Source organism: Lissotriton vulgaris, chromosome 8 (genome assembly GCF_964263255.1).
Source record: "Lissotriton vulgaris chromosome 8, aLisVul1.2, whole genome shotgun sequence".
Lineage (NCBI taxonomy): Eukaryota > Metazoa > Chordata > Amphibia > Caudata > Salamandridae > Lissotriton > Lissotriton vulgaris.
Window position 1 is genome coordinate 1,109,138,823 of NC_141696.1, and position 19,942 is coordinate 1,109,158,764.

The 19,942-nt window shown below is 46.6% G+C and overlaps 1 protein-coding gene across 1 annotated transcript; it reads left to right on the plus strand.

Annotated features, from left to right (window-relative positions):
- Positions 1-332: 332 nt before the first annotated feature.
- Positions 333-19,549, plus strand: LOC147698323 (protocadherin-8-like). Its single transcript, XM_086933425.1, has 3 exons — positions 333-2,902; positions 16,861-17,068; positions 17,731-19,549. The coding sequence occupies exons 1-3, from the start codon at positions 500-502 to the stop codon at positions 18,141-18,143; spliced, it is 3,024 nt and encodes a 1,007-aa protein (XP_086789551.1). The 5' UTR covers positions 333-499; the 3' UTR covers positions 18,144-19,549.
- The last annotated feature ends 393 nt before the right edge of the window (positions 19,550-19,942 follow it).

A 19,942-nucleotide genomic window follows, 5' to 3' on the forward strand; every position in this document is an offset into this window, starting at 1 on the left:
AGCAGGAGCGGTCTTTACATGCGCGATTAACCAACCCCTTCATCTGGTTAATTCCGCCTTTGTGCTCTTCCGGCAGGCACCCACGGCCTTAAAACAAAAGCCGAAAGTTGTAGAGGACAAAGGGAAGCATTACGGATCTCCCTTTCTTGGTGCGCTCTCTAAGCTACTCCGCGCTAAATGGATTTTCTGGGAGAGAAGAGGCACTGAGGCGCGCGCGGCGGCTCGGGCTGTGATTGGCTGCTCGGTTCGGCTATTTGCATGTCTGCAAACAAAAAGCACAGGCGCTGACAGCCCGGCTCTCAGAGTCCGAAAGTACCGGGAGAGAGGAGGTGGGATCCAGAAGACTATTAGCAAGATATGGAGAGTGTGTAATCTTCGAGGGGAAAAACCTCCTGATGCCCCCGGGTGCCCATCAGTCACTGGAAGGAAGCAAGGATTTGCGCGCAATTGCTGTTATACCCCCTAACAGACAAGCGCACCCCTGAGAGGACTTTTTGACATGGGAAAGTGCTTCCACTTGCTAGCGGGCGTCTTCTGCCTGCTCTCCCTGATCACCACCTGCACTTGCAGGAGCGTCAGGTATCGGATCTACGAGGAGGATGAGCCGGGCTCCGTCATCGGGACTCTGGCGGAAGAGCTGCCCCTCAATGTACCCGGGGGGTTCCGCCTGATGAAGCAGTTCAACGCGTCCCTGATCCGCATGCGGGAGAGCGACGGACAGCTCTCCATCGGGGAGCGCATCGACCGGGAGCAGGTCTGCGGGCAGACCCCGCACTGCACCCTGGCCCTGGACGTGGTCAGCTTCTCCAAGGAGCAGTTCCGGCTCGTGCACGTGGAAGTGGAGGTCCGGGACATCAATGACAACGCCCCCCGCTTCCCCAGAGCCCAGATCCCTGTGGAGGTTTCAGAAAGTGCCGCCCTAGGCAGCCGCCTTCCCCTGGACATCGCCATCGACGAGGACGTGGGGACCAACTCTGTGCAGAGTTACCAGATCTCCGTGAACAGCCACTTCAGCCTGGAGGTGCAGACCCGGGCGGACGGGGTGAAGTACGCGGACCTGGTGCTGGTGAAGGAGCTGGACAGGGAGAGCCAGGACACCTTCACCCTGGAGCTGGTGGCCAAGGATGGAGGGACCCCGGCCCTGTCCGGCACTGCCACCGTCACCGTCCGTGTGCTGGACTTCAATGACCACAGCCCGGTCTTCGAGCACCCCCTGATCACCGTGCAGCTGCAGGAAGACGCCCCATTGGGGTCTCTGCTGCTGGCCCTGAGCGCGGCTGACCCCGATGAAGGGGTGAACGGACAGGTGGTCTACAGCTTCACCTCTCAGGTCTCCCCCGAGGTCCGAGAACTCTTTAAACTGGACTCCAGGACAGGGCGGCTGACTCTGGACGGACAGGTGGACTTTGAAACCAAGCAGACCTATGAGTTCGATGTGCAGGCGCAGGACTTGGGCGCCAATCCGCTCTCTGCCACCTGTAAAATCATCGTGCACGTCACTGATGTCAACGATAACGCGCCCAGCATCACCGTGACCCCCCTGACCTCCATCACCGCCGGGGTGGCGCACATCACCGAGGCCGCCAGCAGGGAGAGCTTCGTGGCCCTGATCAGCACCCTGGACAGAGACTCGGGCCCCAACGGGCAGGTGCACTGCGCCCTCTACGGGCACGAGCACTTCAAGCTGCAGCAGGCCTACGAGGACAGCTACATGATCGTGACCGCCGCAGCCCTGGACCGGGAGAAGATCTCCGAGTACAACCTCACCATCGTGGCCGAAGATCTGGGCTCCCCGCCCTTCAAAACCGTCCGTCAGTTCACCATCCGGGTCAGCGACGAGAACGACAACCCGCCCTTCTTTGCTAAAGCCGTCTATGAAGTTTCCGTCCTCGAAAACAACGCCCCGGGCTCCTACATCACCACCGTGGTGGCCAGAGACCCTGACCTGGGGCACAACGGGAAGGTGACCTACACCCTGGTGGACACCGAGGTGATGGGGGCCCCGATTTCCACTTATGTGTCCGTGGATCCGGCCACGGGCTCAGTTTATTCTCTCCGGACGTTTAACTATGAGGTTATTAAACAGTTTGATTTTCGGATCCAGGCTAGTGATGGAGGTTCTCCGGAGCTGTCCAGCAGCGCCCTCATCAAGGTGAGGGTTGTGGATCAGAACGACAACGCCCCGGTCATTACCCAGCCCACTGTGTCCAATGGCTCAACTGACATCGAGGTGTCCATGAATGCCTCTCCGGGGTCTCTGGTAACCCACTTCAGAGCCAGAGACCCCGACGAGGGGGTCAATGCTGTCCTCACGTTTAGCCTGTCACAGGAGCACCGAGACCTCTTCACCATCAACAAGGCGACAGGGGATTTGTTCCTCAATGCAGACCTGAGCCACCAGTTGGGACACCTGTACAGAGTCCTGGTCAGTGTCAGTGATGGCGGCAGGCCCCCTTTGACCACCACGGTCACAGTCAACATACTGGTGACGGACATAGAGCCCTCTGCCAGCCACGAGGCCGCTGGGACCTGGGAGGAAGAGCCCTTCCACTGGGACATTCCTCTGATTGTCATCATTGTCCTGGCAGGAAGCTGCACCCTGCTCCTGGCCTCCATCATCGCCATCGCCACCACCTGCCGGAAGCACCGGAAGGACCCCCAGGCCCAGAAAGAGATCCCCGGCCAGAGAGACCTGTCCGACGCAGAGTGTGGGGAGCAGGAAGGAGACAGCTTCATCCCTGGACAGAGAGACGAAGTCTTCGATGTCCCATCCTTTCTTCCCCACAAGTCCCCCTTTAAAGAACCTACAACTGGCGACGAGGCATCGAGCGTGGAGGAGAGTGGGGAGGTCACCTCCTGCCTGTACGAGGCCAAGACCATGTTGCACAGGACCAACACTGCGGTAAGAGCCAGGCTGGCACGTGACCCTACGATCTAACGCGTGCTTATTAGTTGACTTTGAGAGGAGAATTCAGTTAGATTAAAATAAAACTTAACATTCACTTTTATTCCCCGTCCCCGCCGAAGGGCTTTTACCCCTTCCAATGTAAATGAAGAGTTTTTCTCATGTTGCCTTGTATGCTTTTGTGGTGGTGCAGATGCAGGAATGCCTGACATGTTTGAGTACTATGAGCCATGTGTATTTATTTTAATATTTATTGTAAAGTGATTACTTTACAATTACTTGGAGTTACCTCTGAACTCCTGTTGAAGCAGCTACACCCAGTGGCCAGTTGAAGAACAGCACCATCAGTAGTCATGTAGCAAGACACCTGTAGTCTCCATATGGCCACAGGAGTCGCTGTCGCCTTTGCTGAAAGGAGGGAGAAGTCTGGCAGAGCGGCCAGGCAGTGCCAGCCTGGAAGAAAGGTGCCATTTTAGGAACGCAGGCGCTGCACTTCAGAACACTCAGTGCCGAGGCGGCTGGATTCAATGGAGCTAGAGCAGCATGATTACAGAGATGAGGATAGGTGACATAAATTATGTGGTTAGTGATATGCAAATAGACCACAGCCTAAATGAAGGGACTTAATGTGATATATATTTTAGGATTGGTAGATAATGTTTTAAGGATATGTAAATACCAAGATTTTTTTCTATGAGATTTTTTTTTCTAAAATGTTGGAGAATATTTTTTTAATTATTTAATGTCACAGACGCAAGACATGCAATATGTATTTGTATTAAGAAAGCGTGGAAGCGAGTGAGGACTCATGAGATAGCGTAAAAACGCAAACTGAAGATGCTTGTGAGCTATGCATATTTTGAGTACCTATCCCTGTTTTGTAGATGAAGCCTTTGTACGAGAAAAGTTAACGTTTTATTTTAAAGTCCGTAAGTTGGCAGCATCCTCTTTATGAACAAGGCTAATATCGAAAGATAAGACAGGTGAAGCAACGGAAGAGCCACTGCATTTGCCCAAGGTCACACTCAATTGATCAGGCAAGCTGGGACCAAAAAACACCTGGTCTTAGCAATATGGCTCCATATCAACAAGTTCTCAGGCTTTGTGCTGCGATCTGCACCTATTGTTCCATTGATTCTCCCACAGTGATTCAAGGCTACACCGCTGGTTGAATTGAGGATTTATATTTTGAAAAAACGGCGTGATTAGATAGGATCACTCCACCCAGTGCACCTCCCAGGACCCAAGTGCAGCTAAGGCAGTGGGGAATGCAGTGCAGCACGACCCATCTTTGAGGTACTGTCCGCCGGCATTGCACAGCCCCACCCCCACTCCGCGAGTTGCTGTGTGCAGGGTGAAAGTCAAGGGGCGCCTCAGACCTTGAAAGAAGCCACAAGCTCGCAACAGCCCTCTCCAGCCCTGGGGAAACCCAGGTGGGTTCCTTAATAGCGCACGGTGGCCCTTCTTTGCAACAGGCAGGTAGCAGTATGCTCCCGCCAGGAGGCGCTTCAGTGAAGAAAAGCGCTACCATGGCGCCAAGAAAGTGCCGACATGAGGGCAGGGCGTTAGAAGCAGGTGTAGAGAAATGAGGTGAGCGTGTATTTGAGGGCGGCACAGGAACAAGAAAGAGAAACTGACTAACAGAGAAGGGTAGGTGAACTGTGCAAAGGTGGCAAGCCTCGAAAATAAAATGGAAAATTGAGCCGGTGCGCTGCTGGAATGTGTATTAATATGAATACGCTCCTTCCGTATCCCCGCTTTGAACTTTCTCTTTGCTGCTATGTTTGTCTCATTAACCGTTTGTTTCTTCGGATGCGGATGTGCTAGTAGACAGTGCCACATTTGAGAAAGGGACGCTGAGATCTGTGCGCATCCCTCATGTCGCAGGTCCGAGAAAACAGGAACGCTGGGCATCCCTTGAGCTTGACAGATGCGATTATGATTGAACTGGGGTTATTGTATAGCGCCTCGTTGATGCAACTATCTCGCATTAAAATAAAGAGGTTCATCCGATTTGTAACCGGTGCAATTTTAGGAAGGTAATGGAACTAAAGCACAGTGATATGCCCAGGATAAGATGGTTCTGCTGTCAGCTGGTGGCGCCGGGATAACAACAGTGATGCCCTCAGTGGGATGAAAAAACGGGGAGTGAGGGGGGCGGGGGGGGGATCTCTCAAAGGTCTGTGGCCGATGTAATTAGGGCGTGGTTTAAAACACTAAAGCTAAAAATCTGTGTTTAGCATAGTGTGCCACCTGACGGGTAATGTTCTGCTTCTGTCATTACATTCATATATATAATACAAGTACAATTACACCTACCACAAGCCAGGACTATTGGCTTTGTCAATGGGTATTACTTGCGTAAAAGGAATACGCATCAACCATGGCTTCATAGTATACCATATTGAAAATGCTTCAATGCAAAAGCGATGAGACTGGGAAAGAACTATACACACGTCCCTTAGAAGTTACATCAAAGGCAGCGAAGGGCGGCACTGCTGCAGAGGTAAGATTTTTTTATCTGCCTGAGGATGAGAGGAAAAATACAGAGCCCGATAGGGAACCGTCTCAGCACCTGCTTTTCAGAACTGCCGGTGCTGAGCGCGAGCGGGACCCGGACCACTTAAAGCCCTGGGTACCCTGGTTACTAAGCACTCAGGTTCTCTCTCTCTCTCATTCTCCCCACTTGTCTTGCTTGCTCGCCTCTCCTCTCTCTCCCTTCCTCTCTTCTTCCCTATCCCTCAGTCATCTCTCCATCTCTCTATCAATGTCCCTCCCTTCTCTTTCTCTCTCTGCCGCCCTTTCCCCCACGCTACCTCTTTCGTTCTCTTTTTTCCCATCTTACTCTCTCTTTCCCACCCCCTCTCTTCCCTTTCTCCTCCCATGTCTCCAATTTGCAGCCCCAACCGGCCTCTGCCGCCCCTGCCTCTCGCCTCTGCACTCCACTTGTCTCCATCTCGCAGAAACACCTCCGTGGGATTAAAATAGCCCGCGCCGCGCGTGCACCGGGCCGGCACTGGGGAGTTAAGTGATTTCTGGAGGCCTCACACCGAGTGCGAGATGGAATTTAGCCTCTAGGGGCCTCCGGCGCTCGCAGCTCGGGGCTATAATAACCAAATTGCGCTGGCGAACTCGCATAAATAAACATAATGTGAAGCATCTTTTCCCATTTGATTTTTTTCACTTTGTCACATGGTCCCTGGGCGTTAGCAATCAAGGGTCGGGCATAGACATTTTCATGAAATCCATGTTTTTGACGTCTGGGGGAGATGGCGGTGAACAAGTTGAATTCGTTGTGTTATATTCTTTTTCATTTCGGAAAAAAAGACTGGTTCACATTAGTGTTCACTGAAGAGAAGCGTTTTGCGAGGATTGAAAGAATGTCCCTGCAGTTGAGGTTAACTGGAAGCATTACTCGTGGCCTCTTGTCCTCTTGTTCGAGTCCTGCTGACTATGGCAACGACCTTTTGCAGGGCCACTGGCATTATGCGGAAGACCAACTTAGTTTGAAGTATTGGCTAAAGTATGCAGCAATGAAAGGCCGCTTATGCGGCATAATGCGGCACATTCAGCAGCAGTATTTGGTTGCTTTTGGGTGTTTTCACACACATTACTTCATTATGTGCTAAAGTTTTACCTCATTAGTACCAGGTTAACAAACCAATCAGCAACTGAAAGGTGACTAGTTCATCTTTGCAGGGGTTTCCCACTGCACTACATCAGGCGTAGACGTTTGAACCATTTGAGCTAGAAACAACCCTTTTTTGGATGAAATCTGCAAAGTACCTAGCATATGGTGGATCAAGTGCAGTCAATCCATAATTATGCGGAAAACACTCATGGTCGTAGATTGCATAATTCCAATGGCCCCAATTATATGTTCAGTGGCCAATGAGAGGATGCGCTGGGTATTGATGGTGATCCCAAAAGGCGCTGTGCAAGTGGCTTCTTCGTCAAAACTACCACAACAACCCCCCACTCCTCAGCAACATTGTGGGCAGAACTGACAGAGACTCCCACAACGTTATCATGTGTAAAGTGTAAACTCTTCCTCATCACTGTAGATGTAACAGCAGGGGCGGCTTTAGGCATGTGCAAGCTGTGCACCTGCCCAGGGCAACCAAACCCCAGGGGCCACCACCCCAATATATATCCTTAATAGAATAATCCTCTGAGGATGGATGCATATTTGCGTCAAGTGAAAGACTTTGGGGAGGAGATGGGTGCCGGAGCCACACTGCACAGGTTGCAGATCTGCAAAAGAAGCACAGGGTACCCCAGCCCCGGTGCAGCCAACCAAGCTTGCGTCATGAACATGTAGCAGTCGAGTCCTGTTAGCCACACTACTGATTACTCCAGTGAAGTGGAGAGTGCACCAAGGGATGTTTTCTTTAGGACTGAAAAAAATAGGGATCCATGAAATGATACCGCCCAAGAGCTGTATTTGGTATGGTAGGGCAGAGGGGGGTGGGGGTGGGGGGGGCAGGAAATGGGCGCCTTAAAAACTCATGGATTTAATTGGCAGTAGGGAATGCCACTGAAATTGTGCGATTCTGCAGCCGCATCTTTTCCAGCACAATTATAGATTGACACATTAGCCACATAATCCACCACCTGCTGCATCATTTTCAGATTCTAGCAAAAAAATTGTTTCAGGCCCGAACAGATCAAACGTTGCTGGAAATGAAGGCACGCATGTTGCCGAGCAGTAGAAGGCCCTTCGTGAAGATTGCCTGGTCGCCTTTAGTCGCTTATTGCTGCATTTGGGCATAAGACTGGTACAGCCAGATGAATATTGGCCCAGACTTGTTTAAAAATGACAAAACAGTGAAGTAATACTATCACAAAATGTTACACATTCTACCACATAATTGCCCTTTTCACTTTGACTAATTAATCAACCCTGCTGCATAATTAGGTCCACCCTTGCAGCATAATCCAAGTAGCCCTGGTAGAAAGGCCTCTTAATAACCTCTGGTAAATTCGCAAAGTGTACTTTATCTGCAGTTGAGCTAAAGCACAACCTAGGATCTATTTGTCCATGGTCAAAGAATTCTGGCAACTGAAGAGCACATCTGTTTGAAAGTGATATCACAGAGGGAGGTGCACTGGGCATGCAAGAACCATGTCATGGTTGAAGGGTGCATCGATGACCCACTTAATGGCTGAATGTACGTAGGACTGGATATTTAGGCACTATTTTAAACCCTGCAGCATTCACTTTAAAGCCCGATCATGTCAGATGCTTCGCTTTTGAACTCCCCAACCACAGGCCAGTTTTGAACTGTAGATCTGAAGTTCCTCTTGAAGGCAGGAGTTCATATTTGAGTTGTAGAGCCGCATGGCTTGAAATAAAATCTGTTTTATGATCTTGATTCAACTTTATATCTGAGATCAGAAAAAGTCAAGCATTGGCGCGCTTCACAGCTGTGCTGATGTGCCGCATTGCGTAGTCAGTTCTGGTGAGCCGATGTTCTATAGGAGCAATAGTAGCAGAATCCCATAGACAATAAAAAATAAATATGCAGCGACAACGATGACACCCTACTAGGGCCAGTGAACAACAGCAGTATCTCACCTAGATCAGATATGTCATACTATATATACATTCAAATGCACCGAGGTGTTTGGGTTACATGATGACAGATTTGAAGTGGATACTCTGGTGCTCCTGGAACTGTAAATTCTCAAACTACACATAATGTTACATTTATGTCAGTCACCCTCCCTATGGTTGAGTATGTCACGCTAGCCCCAAGCGTCCATTAGCAGGTTTGTAGAGGCGGCCACACCGCACCGCACCTGAAGAGGCACACACTCTCTCCATGTGCTGCTCTAAGAAACTCGAGCCTCCCAGAAGGAGATCCGATTTCGTCATATAAAGCAACTTTTATCCATAGGTTTTGGGTCCATGACGCCGCCGGTGATGACAGACTCACACACACACTATGATGACCTGAAAAAACACGCTGCGGCCGCAGGCAGGCCCGGGGCTGCAGATAGTAATGTACAAGAGAATAAAAAGGTTTATACCGATAACATATATTTATTTTTACAAAACTTTCATCTATGTGGGTGTGCGCGCAGTAGACCCGGCCCTGACATTTAAGTGCCGGTGCTAAGCACCGGAAAGCACCGGCACAAATTACGCACTGCATAAGGTAATTTATTAACATAAGTGTTTCTAGTTAGGGCAGCTGCTTTAGGTATAGACAGATGGAATTGTCAGCCCCGTTTTTTTGTGTAACTGAAATACATTTTTACGGAAAGGTCCCTATTCTTATCTTGACTAGTGGTTAAAAAAATAGCTCAAATCCCTTTGATCAGAAATTTAGAAAAAATACGTACTGCTACATTTTGGATGCTGGTCTCTCGGGATAATAGTGACCTGCTGAGTAAATAAGTGACCAGATACTCATGTTGTCAGAAAATGTAGGGAGCAGACACTTGTTTCTTGTCGGTCCACTGTGTGCACTGTTGAAGCCACCATATACATGTTACTCTCGTTCTGTGTGCAGTGATCTAGTCAACACTGATATCTGATCAAATAGGCAGGAGTATGGCACGATGGAGTGACAGCTAACAAAAGACAAACACGAGCATGCAATGAGGGGCGCGGAAGATGTGTTAGAATGTGTGTTGTGCATGTGTGTGTAGGAGGTTTGTTATGTGAAGGTAGGCGAAAAAGAAGCAATTGCTGAAATGTATGTGTGTCACCTTCTTTCAATAACAGGAAAGTCGGTAACTGAATTAAAATGTAGGCACACAGGAGCACCAACTTAAGATTGCTGTTATGAGATTTACACTGTATCTGGGAAGCCTATGCTATTTCACACCTTTTCAACCTGTCTGCCAGTGACTGCTGCCTCACAGAACTTCCATGTAAAATCTGAGGCTGCATCAATGATGGCCGAAGGGAGGCATTGCCCATGGGTGAAAGTCTTCCTTGGTAGAGTGGAGCTCCAAACATAAACAGAGAGTCTTCACACACACAAAAAAAAATTGCAAGCTACTGGCCCTGAGCCAGTGTTGGTAATATAAACCTCATAATCAAAGTGTAATTGCTGAACAAATACTCTTCCACGTATAGACGAGAATACAAAATCCAATGAGTAGAAAAAATAGCAGGCCAAGTTTTTAAAATAATTAGCTTACCTATCCTCACCAAACCAGCTAAAAAACGCCCCCTTAATGAGTCAAAATCCCAGAGTTTATGTGTGCCTTTGACCAAATAAACTTTAGGTAGTGCGTTAACCAATACCATTTGATTTTACTAAAATTATACCTATATTAAGGTTACGTATAGGGGCTTTCAGTCAGGCCTCTTCATCCAGTGGTCTATTGTTAGGTTAGCTACATATTTTCTCCACCCACCACAGCATACAGCACAGGACAACTGATCAGAACAATTCAGCAATTGGCTAACGACTGTGAATCAGTGCTTATTTTTTAATAATGTAAGTGCCAGGGCCCAGGAGGCTACAGCAGCTTACACCACTCCTGTCCCTACTAGCACTGCCAAATGCCAATACAGTGCCAGCCACTAATCATCACAATTCTACAAAGGTGTCAGTTTGGACTAATACCAGCATATCAAAGCCTTTGATTTGTGGGTATCATTTTTTATTATTTTTTGTAATGTATTAAATTGTTCTGTACACTGTTGATGTGCTCATTTACAAAAAAATCAGACAGCGCCTCCATGAGTTAGACTATCAAACTGCAAGTGTTAAGAAATGGTTAGCAGTCCCCAGCACCAGAAAACACCAGCCCAAATTAAGCACTGCTATAAATAACTGCATTCTGCCCTTTCATCAGGAGCACAGTCACACACAGAGTAGTTCAAATACTGGAAATTTCTATGGAAATGTGTGCTTTTGGAGACCAAACCAGCCAAGGTTTTCTCGCTCACTGTTTTCCCTACCAATAGAAGCCCTGCCCAACCCAGGGCCTACTTTATGCAGGCCACAGCGTAACTACATTAGGAGGCACCTGGGCGCCTTGTTTGCCATGTGCCAGTGGTCTCCAGTTCCTGTTTGTTCCAGCCTAATCCAGTTGCTGCCTTTTGACCAAGTGACAGCGCTGCTGCTCGGGTTTTTCCGGGCTGGGATTTCCCACTCACAATTTTTCCCAACAACAGAAGCCTCTTCCATCCCAGGACCTACTTCATGCAGGCCATAGTGTTCTGTGCAAGCGATGCCCAGCTGGCTCATCAACGGCGTACCAAAGACAAGCATGTATGCGCCTAGACCACGCCCAGTGGCAGGAACCCTGACCCCACGACCAATCAAGGCAACACCACAACCACCACCAGAGCCAACAAATGCCACCACTACTCCTTTGCCATCCTCCTTGTCCTCAACAACACACACTGGCAAACACGCTGCTTCCACATATCCCCTAGAACAATGGGAGGGCCTTTCTCATGCACCCATTGCGATATTACCTGCAACACCTCAGGCGCCGACACCACTACCTCCAAACAACCCATTCACACCACCACCACACCAACAATCCGCCATGCTCCTGAACGTTCGATCCCTTGGGAAACACTCCATTGAAATTTGGCAGCTCCTCAACAGCAACACAACCAACCTTCTCTTAACCTAGACATCGCACACCAGGACTGAAATCTACAAACCAGGTGGAGGACTTGCGATCATTTACAAACATACGATTGAATGCACAACCTCCACGGACTGGAACACCAACTTAATGGAACAACTACATTTCAACACTTGAACGGACTGCAACGCAGCCCTTAAGAGAACCCTCACCTACCATCCCCCAAGCCAAATTCTGCAACCTCAATGCAGACTCCAGCCCTCTCCTCTCCATCAGATCAACCAACTACATCCTCCTCGGGAACCTCAATTTCCCCCTGGAAGACACCACAGATCCCTACTACACGGCCCTACTCAACAGCCTCTGCAACCTTAGAACTGCCCAGCTCATCCAAGGACCAACCTACACAGCAGGCCACTTCCTCAACCCTATTTTCTCCTCCAACAACCAGATCCACACCACCCACTCACATGGTCTGACCCGCACATCAAACTTTTCAAGATTCCCACCCACCAAGCCACCCCACCAGAAAAACTCGAAGCATTATGAAGACGCTGGGAAAAAATAACTAAACAAATCTGGAACAAGACCCTACAGGAACGCCCACCCGGCCACACTGAGATTATTGATGTTGACATCAAGCTCTTCAATAAATGGCTCATGACTGTGCCAACCGCACTGCTCTCACTAGAAACAAGACCTACAAAAACAACAAATGACCCAGCTGATACACAAACGACCTCAGGGAGTCCAAGCTCCACTGCAAACAACTTGAGAGAAAATGGAGACTCAACAAAACACCACCATAAGATCCAAATACAAAGCCACCCTCAACCACTACCACCAACAACTACGAAAAACAAACAAAAAGGCTCTAACTCTGAGACTCAAAGCCAACTTTAACAATGGCAAAGAACTTTCACCATCAACAACACGTTCTCCAATCCCGCAGCTGCCAACAACATCCTGCCATCCCAAGAAGTCTGAAAAAACCTCTCAAACGTCTTCAAACCGATGATTGCCAAGATCTACAACACATTTGACTGACAGCATACCCATATGAACTCCCTCGACCAGCCCAACACCTCCTTCATCACCAAACAGCAGCTAAGAAACTGGAAGTCCCTCTCGAAGAACCGAGCACCTGATGAATCCCATCTACTCAGCAGCCCCCTCAGACCCATGCTTCCACTTCATATACAACCATAGAAGAACAATCATCCCACTGTGCTTACCGCTATCATCAACACCTCCATAACCACTTGCCTTGCTGGAAAAAGACAGAAGTCAAAGTCCTATTGAAGAAACCAACCGCAGACCCCAACACCTTCAACATCTACAGACCCATCTGCCTCCTGCCTTTTCCATCTATATTTGTGGAGAAAGCCATCAATACCCAACCTGCTGACACTTAAAGTCCACTAACACCTAGAGAGTTGTCAATCAGGCTCTCACACAAACCACAGCACAGAAATAGTCCTCACCGCAGCCACCTATAATCTCAGAGGCATCCTTGACTGAGGAGAAATGGTCGCACTCATCCTCCTTGACTTCTCTGCAGCTTTCGATACGTTCTCCCACAAGTCACTCCTCTGAAGGCACCAGCACTTGGGTATCTGTGGACTGGCCCTCAAGTGGATATCCTCCTTTCACATGGCACAGAACTCAATGAGTTAGATTCCCCCCTGCACCTCAGAACCTAAGAAACTCATCTGTGGATTCCCTCAAGGACTGTCGCTCTGCTCAACATTCGTCAACATCTAAATGGCGCCCCTCGAGGATATTGGCAGAGCCCACAGCATCAACATAGTACCTACAACGGTAACACAGAGCTCATATCCTCCCTTACCAACTCAACCAGAACCGTGAATGCAAACTTCACCAATTGCATGAGCAACTTTGTTGCTTGGATGAAAAACAACTGCCTCCAGCTCAACACAGACAAAACCGAAGTCCTAATATTCAGCAACAATCATTTCCCTGGGATGCCTCTTTTATGGCCCTATGGACTTGGCCGCCTACCAACCCCTGTGGACCATGCCAAGAACCTCAGGATCCTCCTGGACACCAACCTCTCTATGAGCAGACAGATCAACCCCTTCTCTTCATCATGCTTCCACATCCTGTGAATGCTACGCAAGATTTCAAAGTGGATCCCACTGAACACCAGACGAATGGTCACCCAGGCTCTTATCACAAGTAGACTTGATTACAGATACACCCTCTACATTGAAATACCAGCTCATGTCCTATGTAAACTCCAAACCACCCAAAATGCCTCAACATCTCACAAAATAAACACATCTCCATACAGCTCAACAATCTCCACTGGCTCCCACTCCAGGAAAGTTGTAAGTTTAAGCTACTCACCCCGCCTCCAAAGTTCTCCATAAGAGCTGTCTAGATTACCTCAGACCACCACCTCAATTCTACTAACCCACCAGATATCTTTGATCTGCCTCCCACGCAAGAGCACACCTCTCTCGCATCAAGAAGACCAGAAGCGGAGGCTGCTCCTTCCTATACCTCTCAGCCAAGACCTGAAACGACCTCCTGAAACACCTCAGAACTTTCCCCCAGCCCCTCCCTCATGGACCTCCAAAGGAACCTCAAGACATGGCCCTTCCAAGCGAAATAGGCATGATCTCATCCTTCCCCTCAGGCCTGCCCTACTCAGCACCTGGATACCCCCACAGGTTATTAGTCGTGTTCTACAAATTCACACAACATAACAAAAATATTCTTGCTTTTAGGCATTTTTTTATAGAGGCTAGGACAAAACAATAATGTTTTGCAAAAGCAATGGCAAAAGAAGCAATGGCAAAGCCAAAAGGATGGCTGTCAGTCCCGGACCAAATGCTTTTTCAAAGTTTACTTTTTTTGGATTGGTATGCACAGCTAAATAACTTTAGGGTGGCTTGTATGTCAGAATATTGAGGACAAAAATATAGCTGGCCAAAATATCAAGGCCTAAATATCTAGGCTCAAAATATTGTTAGGCTAAATGTATATAGGGGAGTACAGATTTGCTGTTCTTAACTCCACATCTACATACTTTGAAGATATATATATTGTCACAGTGCATATATGTGAAGCTAAGTATAGTAAATCTGTACTTATTTATATATGATTATATTCACAATATTTTGGCTGTCAATATTTTGGCCTCCACAATAATGTATTGTCAATATTTGCTGGAATGCCCTACTGTGATACAGATGTGTGAGATAAGAGCTATGCTAGACCTGTACAACCATGAATAAGTTTTGCATGCCAAAATGTATGCTTCTTTACAAGGCTAATGTTCTCATTTTCACATTAATTGTCGGAAAGTCGATTATTGGTAGGGGTAAGTATGCACCTATCACTAGTAACAAGGTCACTACCCTGGTACAGGGACCAATAAAGGTAGCTCCAAATTAGCCCCTTGCTCAACCCTAGGTAGCTGATAACGAGCAGTCAGGCCTAACTTGGGAGACAGGAGTATAAAGCATTTAAAAATCATCCATACATAAATTAAGTAAGACACAACAGACAGTAAAAATCCCACACCAATTTATAAAAATAGGAAATATTTTCATGAACAGCTAGACGCCAAAATGACAAAAATCAAATGTAGGGAACCGGAATATAATTTTTTTAAGATTAACCACTTTATAGTGCTTAAAACCCTATTGCGCCACACTGGGACATCAGGTGGCGCTTGACCGGGACCAGGACATAGTAAAAGTTTGAGGCTCACCTCGATGGAGGCTGGTAGGATAGACTAAGTAGGAGGCCCCCGTTAAAATGTTATCATCACACTTAAAAACTTTTCTGGAGCTTTTTCTTCTGACGTCGATCAACCCTCCACAGCAGGCGAAGAGGGTTTACCGGTTTCACTTTCCACGAGGCAAATTCTGGCAGTCTGGAGCTCTGGAGATTTCAGCGGGACATACTTGAAATTCTGGCCAGCTTCACCCTCGAGGTGGGTCGGTCACCTCATGGAGCTTTCGTCCTTGAATGATATTTAACTCCTTTCCTAGCAATATTTATAACTAAATAAAATATTATTTAGCCTATGGAGCTAAGTATCTACAATGGGGAAACATGAAACAGGCAGTTTTCCCCTCCCCAGGGCACACAAAACATATTTCATATGGCCGCTGCTTATAGTTACATGACCCCCCACCCCTGAGACACCGGGGGTAGGCCCTGGGGGTGCCTAATTTGTAAAAAATAATGTAGATTATCACTGTAAAAGTGCCCATACATATAAAGTCGAGTTTGCACACAATTTACTTTTAAAGATAGCCTGCAAAGCCAGGCTGCCTTTAAAATGACAAAAGGCACTCAGCAGTGCACACATGCAAGTGCAGGAAATCTGCTAGCCCCTAAACATATGTGTCGTATTATATGCTTGGGACTTATAAGTAGTTGGAAACACCTAGCCCTATTATATACTATGTACTTATAGGGTCTGTCAATGGCAATTGAAAGAATGTACTTTTAAAGTCCAGCTGCAAGGCAGGACAGCAGGCACACAGCAACACACATGCAAGCACAGGAAATCTGCTGGGCCTCTAGATCTTCATTCCCCATTATACACCAGGCACTTATAGGTAGATTACAACCCCAGGCCCTATTATCTATTAGGGATTTACAGGGTCTGTCATTGCCAATTGTAAGTGTACCCTATCACTTGTACCATTTTACACATAGCACAGGCTGTGCGAAGTGGGGGGGTTGGATTTAAGTAAGGTAATTATATATTACTTTAAGTTTAAAAGGTCCTATAAACTCACTGAGGAAAACACAGGTTAAAGTAACAACAACAAAGACTAGAGGAACATTATAGTCATAGAATATGTCATGCGTCATGTAATATGTGAGGTCATAAGCAGTGCATGGTGAGGGTTCAAGTTATAGTTAGCAGCTCTGCTAACTAAAACTAGTGAATTTGTGTTTTTTTTATATATCTATACACGTGTGTAAATACTTTTGAATTGCTATTGTCTAGCCACCATTGTACGCGTTTCGGATGTAACCAGCCTTGCTCACTTCGCTTTACATGCGCCATCGTTATCCTTGTGTTAAGGGAGAGGTGGAATTACTATGGACCCTCTCCTGTGACGTCCGCTGCGGCAACGCGCCCTTCGGTCAGGAGAAGCGGTGTCAATTCACGGGACAACAAACAAAGGAATATATATATATAAACATTTATTGTACACCCCTACAATTGCTTTTAGTTTACGACATTGCAGAATTCAAACTTTGCAAATATTTCTTTTTGTGTCAAGAAGCCAATTGCTCTATTGTCAAAGTTTCTTGCTCTTTTAAGATAGTCTTTATAAAGAATCACATGTGTTTCCACCCTGTGCTCAAGACCTTTTAACTTCCTCACCTAACAGAACTATGCCTCTGCCCCGGCTTATGATAAGGATTCTGTGCCCCGCGTCACCATCTGGAATGGCCACTCTTTCAACACCATCTCCACACGAGAGGCTGAGAAGTACAGTGGAAAAGACAGTGGTAAAGGGGACAGCGATTTCAACGACAGTGACTCCGACATTAGCAGCGATGCCCTGAAGAGGGACATCATCACCCGCATGCAGAATGGTAAGTAACCACTATCATCAGTGTCTGCCCACCCACCTTCATAGCCCTTATCTTACCATGTTCTGCTTCTTTATGTGTAAGAACCCCTGCTCAAAAAGTAAGGGCCCGATTCACAGAACTAACTTAAGACAAAATCCTAAACTTACTACTTTTGGTATTCACAGAAGTTAGGATTTTGTCTTAAGTTTGTCTTAAGAGAGACTTAAGACAAAATCCTAACTTAAGTCTGTCTTAAGACAAACTTAAGACAAAATCCTAACTTCTGTGAATACCAAAAGTAGTAAGTTTAGGATTTTGCCTTAAGTTAGTTCTGTAAATCGGGCCCCAAGCGGTTATGCAAAGGGGGGTTTGTACACACATTGTAGTTAATAACAGTAATACAAAATAGGCACAACCCATATTGTGCTTATCACCTGAGGTGTTTTTGATTTTTTTGGCAAGTGAAGCAAGAGTATCTTAATTATACATGGAATTTATAAGGTATGCCTGTGGGTGTGGAAAAAATGTTTAGGTCTCAAAAAGTTTGTTTTATTTAGTCTGGGAAGTTTCTTCGAGTTTGGGTGTTGGGCGAATTGTGAGCAACAATAACCCCAGAGTTCATGCTGGTTTTCCATGATCTTTTCTCAGTGATGTCAGTAATATGTTTATGCCTTCCATTGTAGGTTTGTGGGCGTGTACCAATGAATGCAAGATCCTGGGGCACTCGGACCGTTGCTGGAGTCCTACAGGTGACACGTCTACCAGCCCCAACTCTACTGCCATCCCCCCAACGAAGCGCTCCTTATCCACCTACTGCAAGAGCACATCCTTGCCCCGGGACCCCCACCGCAGGGATAACTACTACCAGGTGGGGCAGCACCCACCTACGCATATGCCCAAAACAGTGGGGCTACAGAGCGTGTACGAACACGTGCTGCCCGGGGACTATGAGAACAGGACGATCACTCTGATGTCACCTCCCAGGCCTAGTAGACTTGCCAACCTTCAGGAAATCCCTGTGCCCTTATACGAGGAAACAAGCTCTGGTAGATACCTGCCCTCACTAACTGGCACCAATGAAAGCAAGGACCTTTAAGCAACCACAACGTGTTTTATGATTTGACATTGTGAGTTGTTGAAAAAAGTTGCTTCCAACCGAGACAGAGTTTGTCTGTATACTGTATATGTGCATGGGTTAGGAGGAGGGGCATGCTGTACTGCATAGTCTGCCATGCACTAAAGAATCACCCTCCCAAAGGACCAACCTGCATCTTTCTTGAGGATGCTCCATAGAGAAGGAAGTGAAGTAGTCTGTCTTAGTGTGTCAGCACTTCCCTTTTCCCCGCCTCTTCCTGTTGTGAAACCAGAAGGGCGGCGACCGTGCGCCAGTGGAGATTCCATCAGCAGTATGAGATGAAGGGTACTCTAGGAGAAAAATTCCCCTAGGACACTTTTGTGGAGGAAGGCACATGCTAACGTGCAGAATACAGAAGTTGGATAGGCCTGTTGTACAGGCTGATGCCTGACCCACACACCTGACACAGTGGTTAATACAGATTGAGAAAAACTGGGCACTGAATCATGATTTTCTTATTCACTAACATGCACTTATTTGGCTATAGGTAACAGTACAACAGGCCAAGAAGACATTGCAGATTTTATGGCTGTTGTCATTTAATAAACAGGGTTACCTTTGTTCAGCAGTGATATTCGCGGATATGTCCTGGAAACGACACAAATTGTAGATGGTCAGAAGGAAGCCATAGGGAAAACCCACTCTTGTATATAAATATATTTTATATATATTCCTGTACATTTGTGTGTATTTGTGGAGTTAAGGTTGCATTGCACTCTAACACTTGCATTACTGGAATTGTGTTTTCCTTTGTTACAACCTCCACGTGACCTTAATGAGGCATTTCACTGATCATATCTAAATAAGAGTATGATCTATGATTAGGTATAGGATATGCCATGTGATCGGTCCAACCACAAGACTTAAAGAGGCGAGCTGTGTGTGAATCACAGTCAATACAGCATTCCCCAGTATGTCATCAAACCGGCCCGTTTGTGGACCATATATATTTCTGCAAGTCACAGAAATGTGTGCATCACTTAACTTCTTTTATTCAATAAGTTGAATTACGTATTTGAGACTCAATAGCTAGCAAAAATTAACATACTTTTTTTACATTTGAATGTATTTATTTGGAGGAAAATCATGCTTCTCCTAATGCAATGGCTGGACGTTGAAGGAAATCAACGAGAATTATTGTGTCTACAACATAACCCGTCGCCATTGTAAAATGTCATAGTCAAAATGATGGTAATTGCAAAATTGTACTGCAGAAAATATCCTGTAATGTAGAAATGCCAGGGGCAAATTATCAAGCGATATTTCACTATAACATTGTGGAAATGAAACCTAAATTGGTACCCTCTCTGATTCTGAAATAGTATGTCAGTATAGGCACTCGTGTGGTATGAATTGTGTTCGCACCTTCTTCCCCATTCCATCTTTCTGGTGTAAAAATAAATAAAAAAAAATGTTTTTATATATATATATATATATATATATATGTGTATATATATATATATATATATATATATATATACACATATACCTTTTCACAAGTCTATCCTGTCTCTTCCACTTCTGAGTGATTGAGTTGCCATCAATGAGTGACACTGTAACGTGTACCTTGTATTAGCACTTTAATGTCGTAGAGTGTATTCACCTACAATACATTTATATCCCATGAATATGAATACATGCACCATACCCATGCGCAATGTGCCTTACAACAAGAGCAACAAAGAAGGTCTTGCGTCACCGGAGGCATCTTTTTCCAAAGGTTCTTAGATTCAAACCCCAGCAAGATCATTTGAATCGGT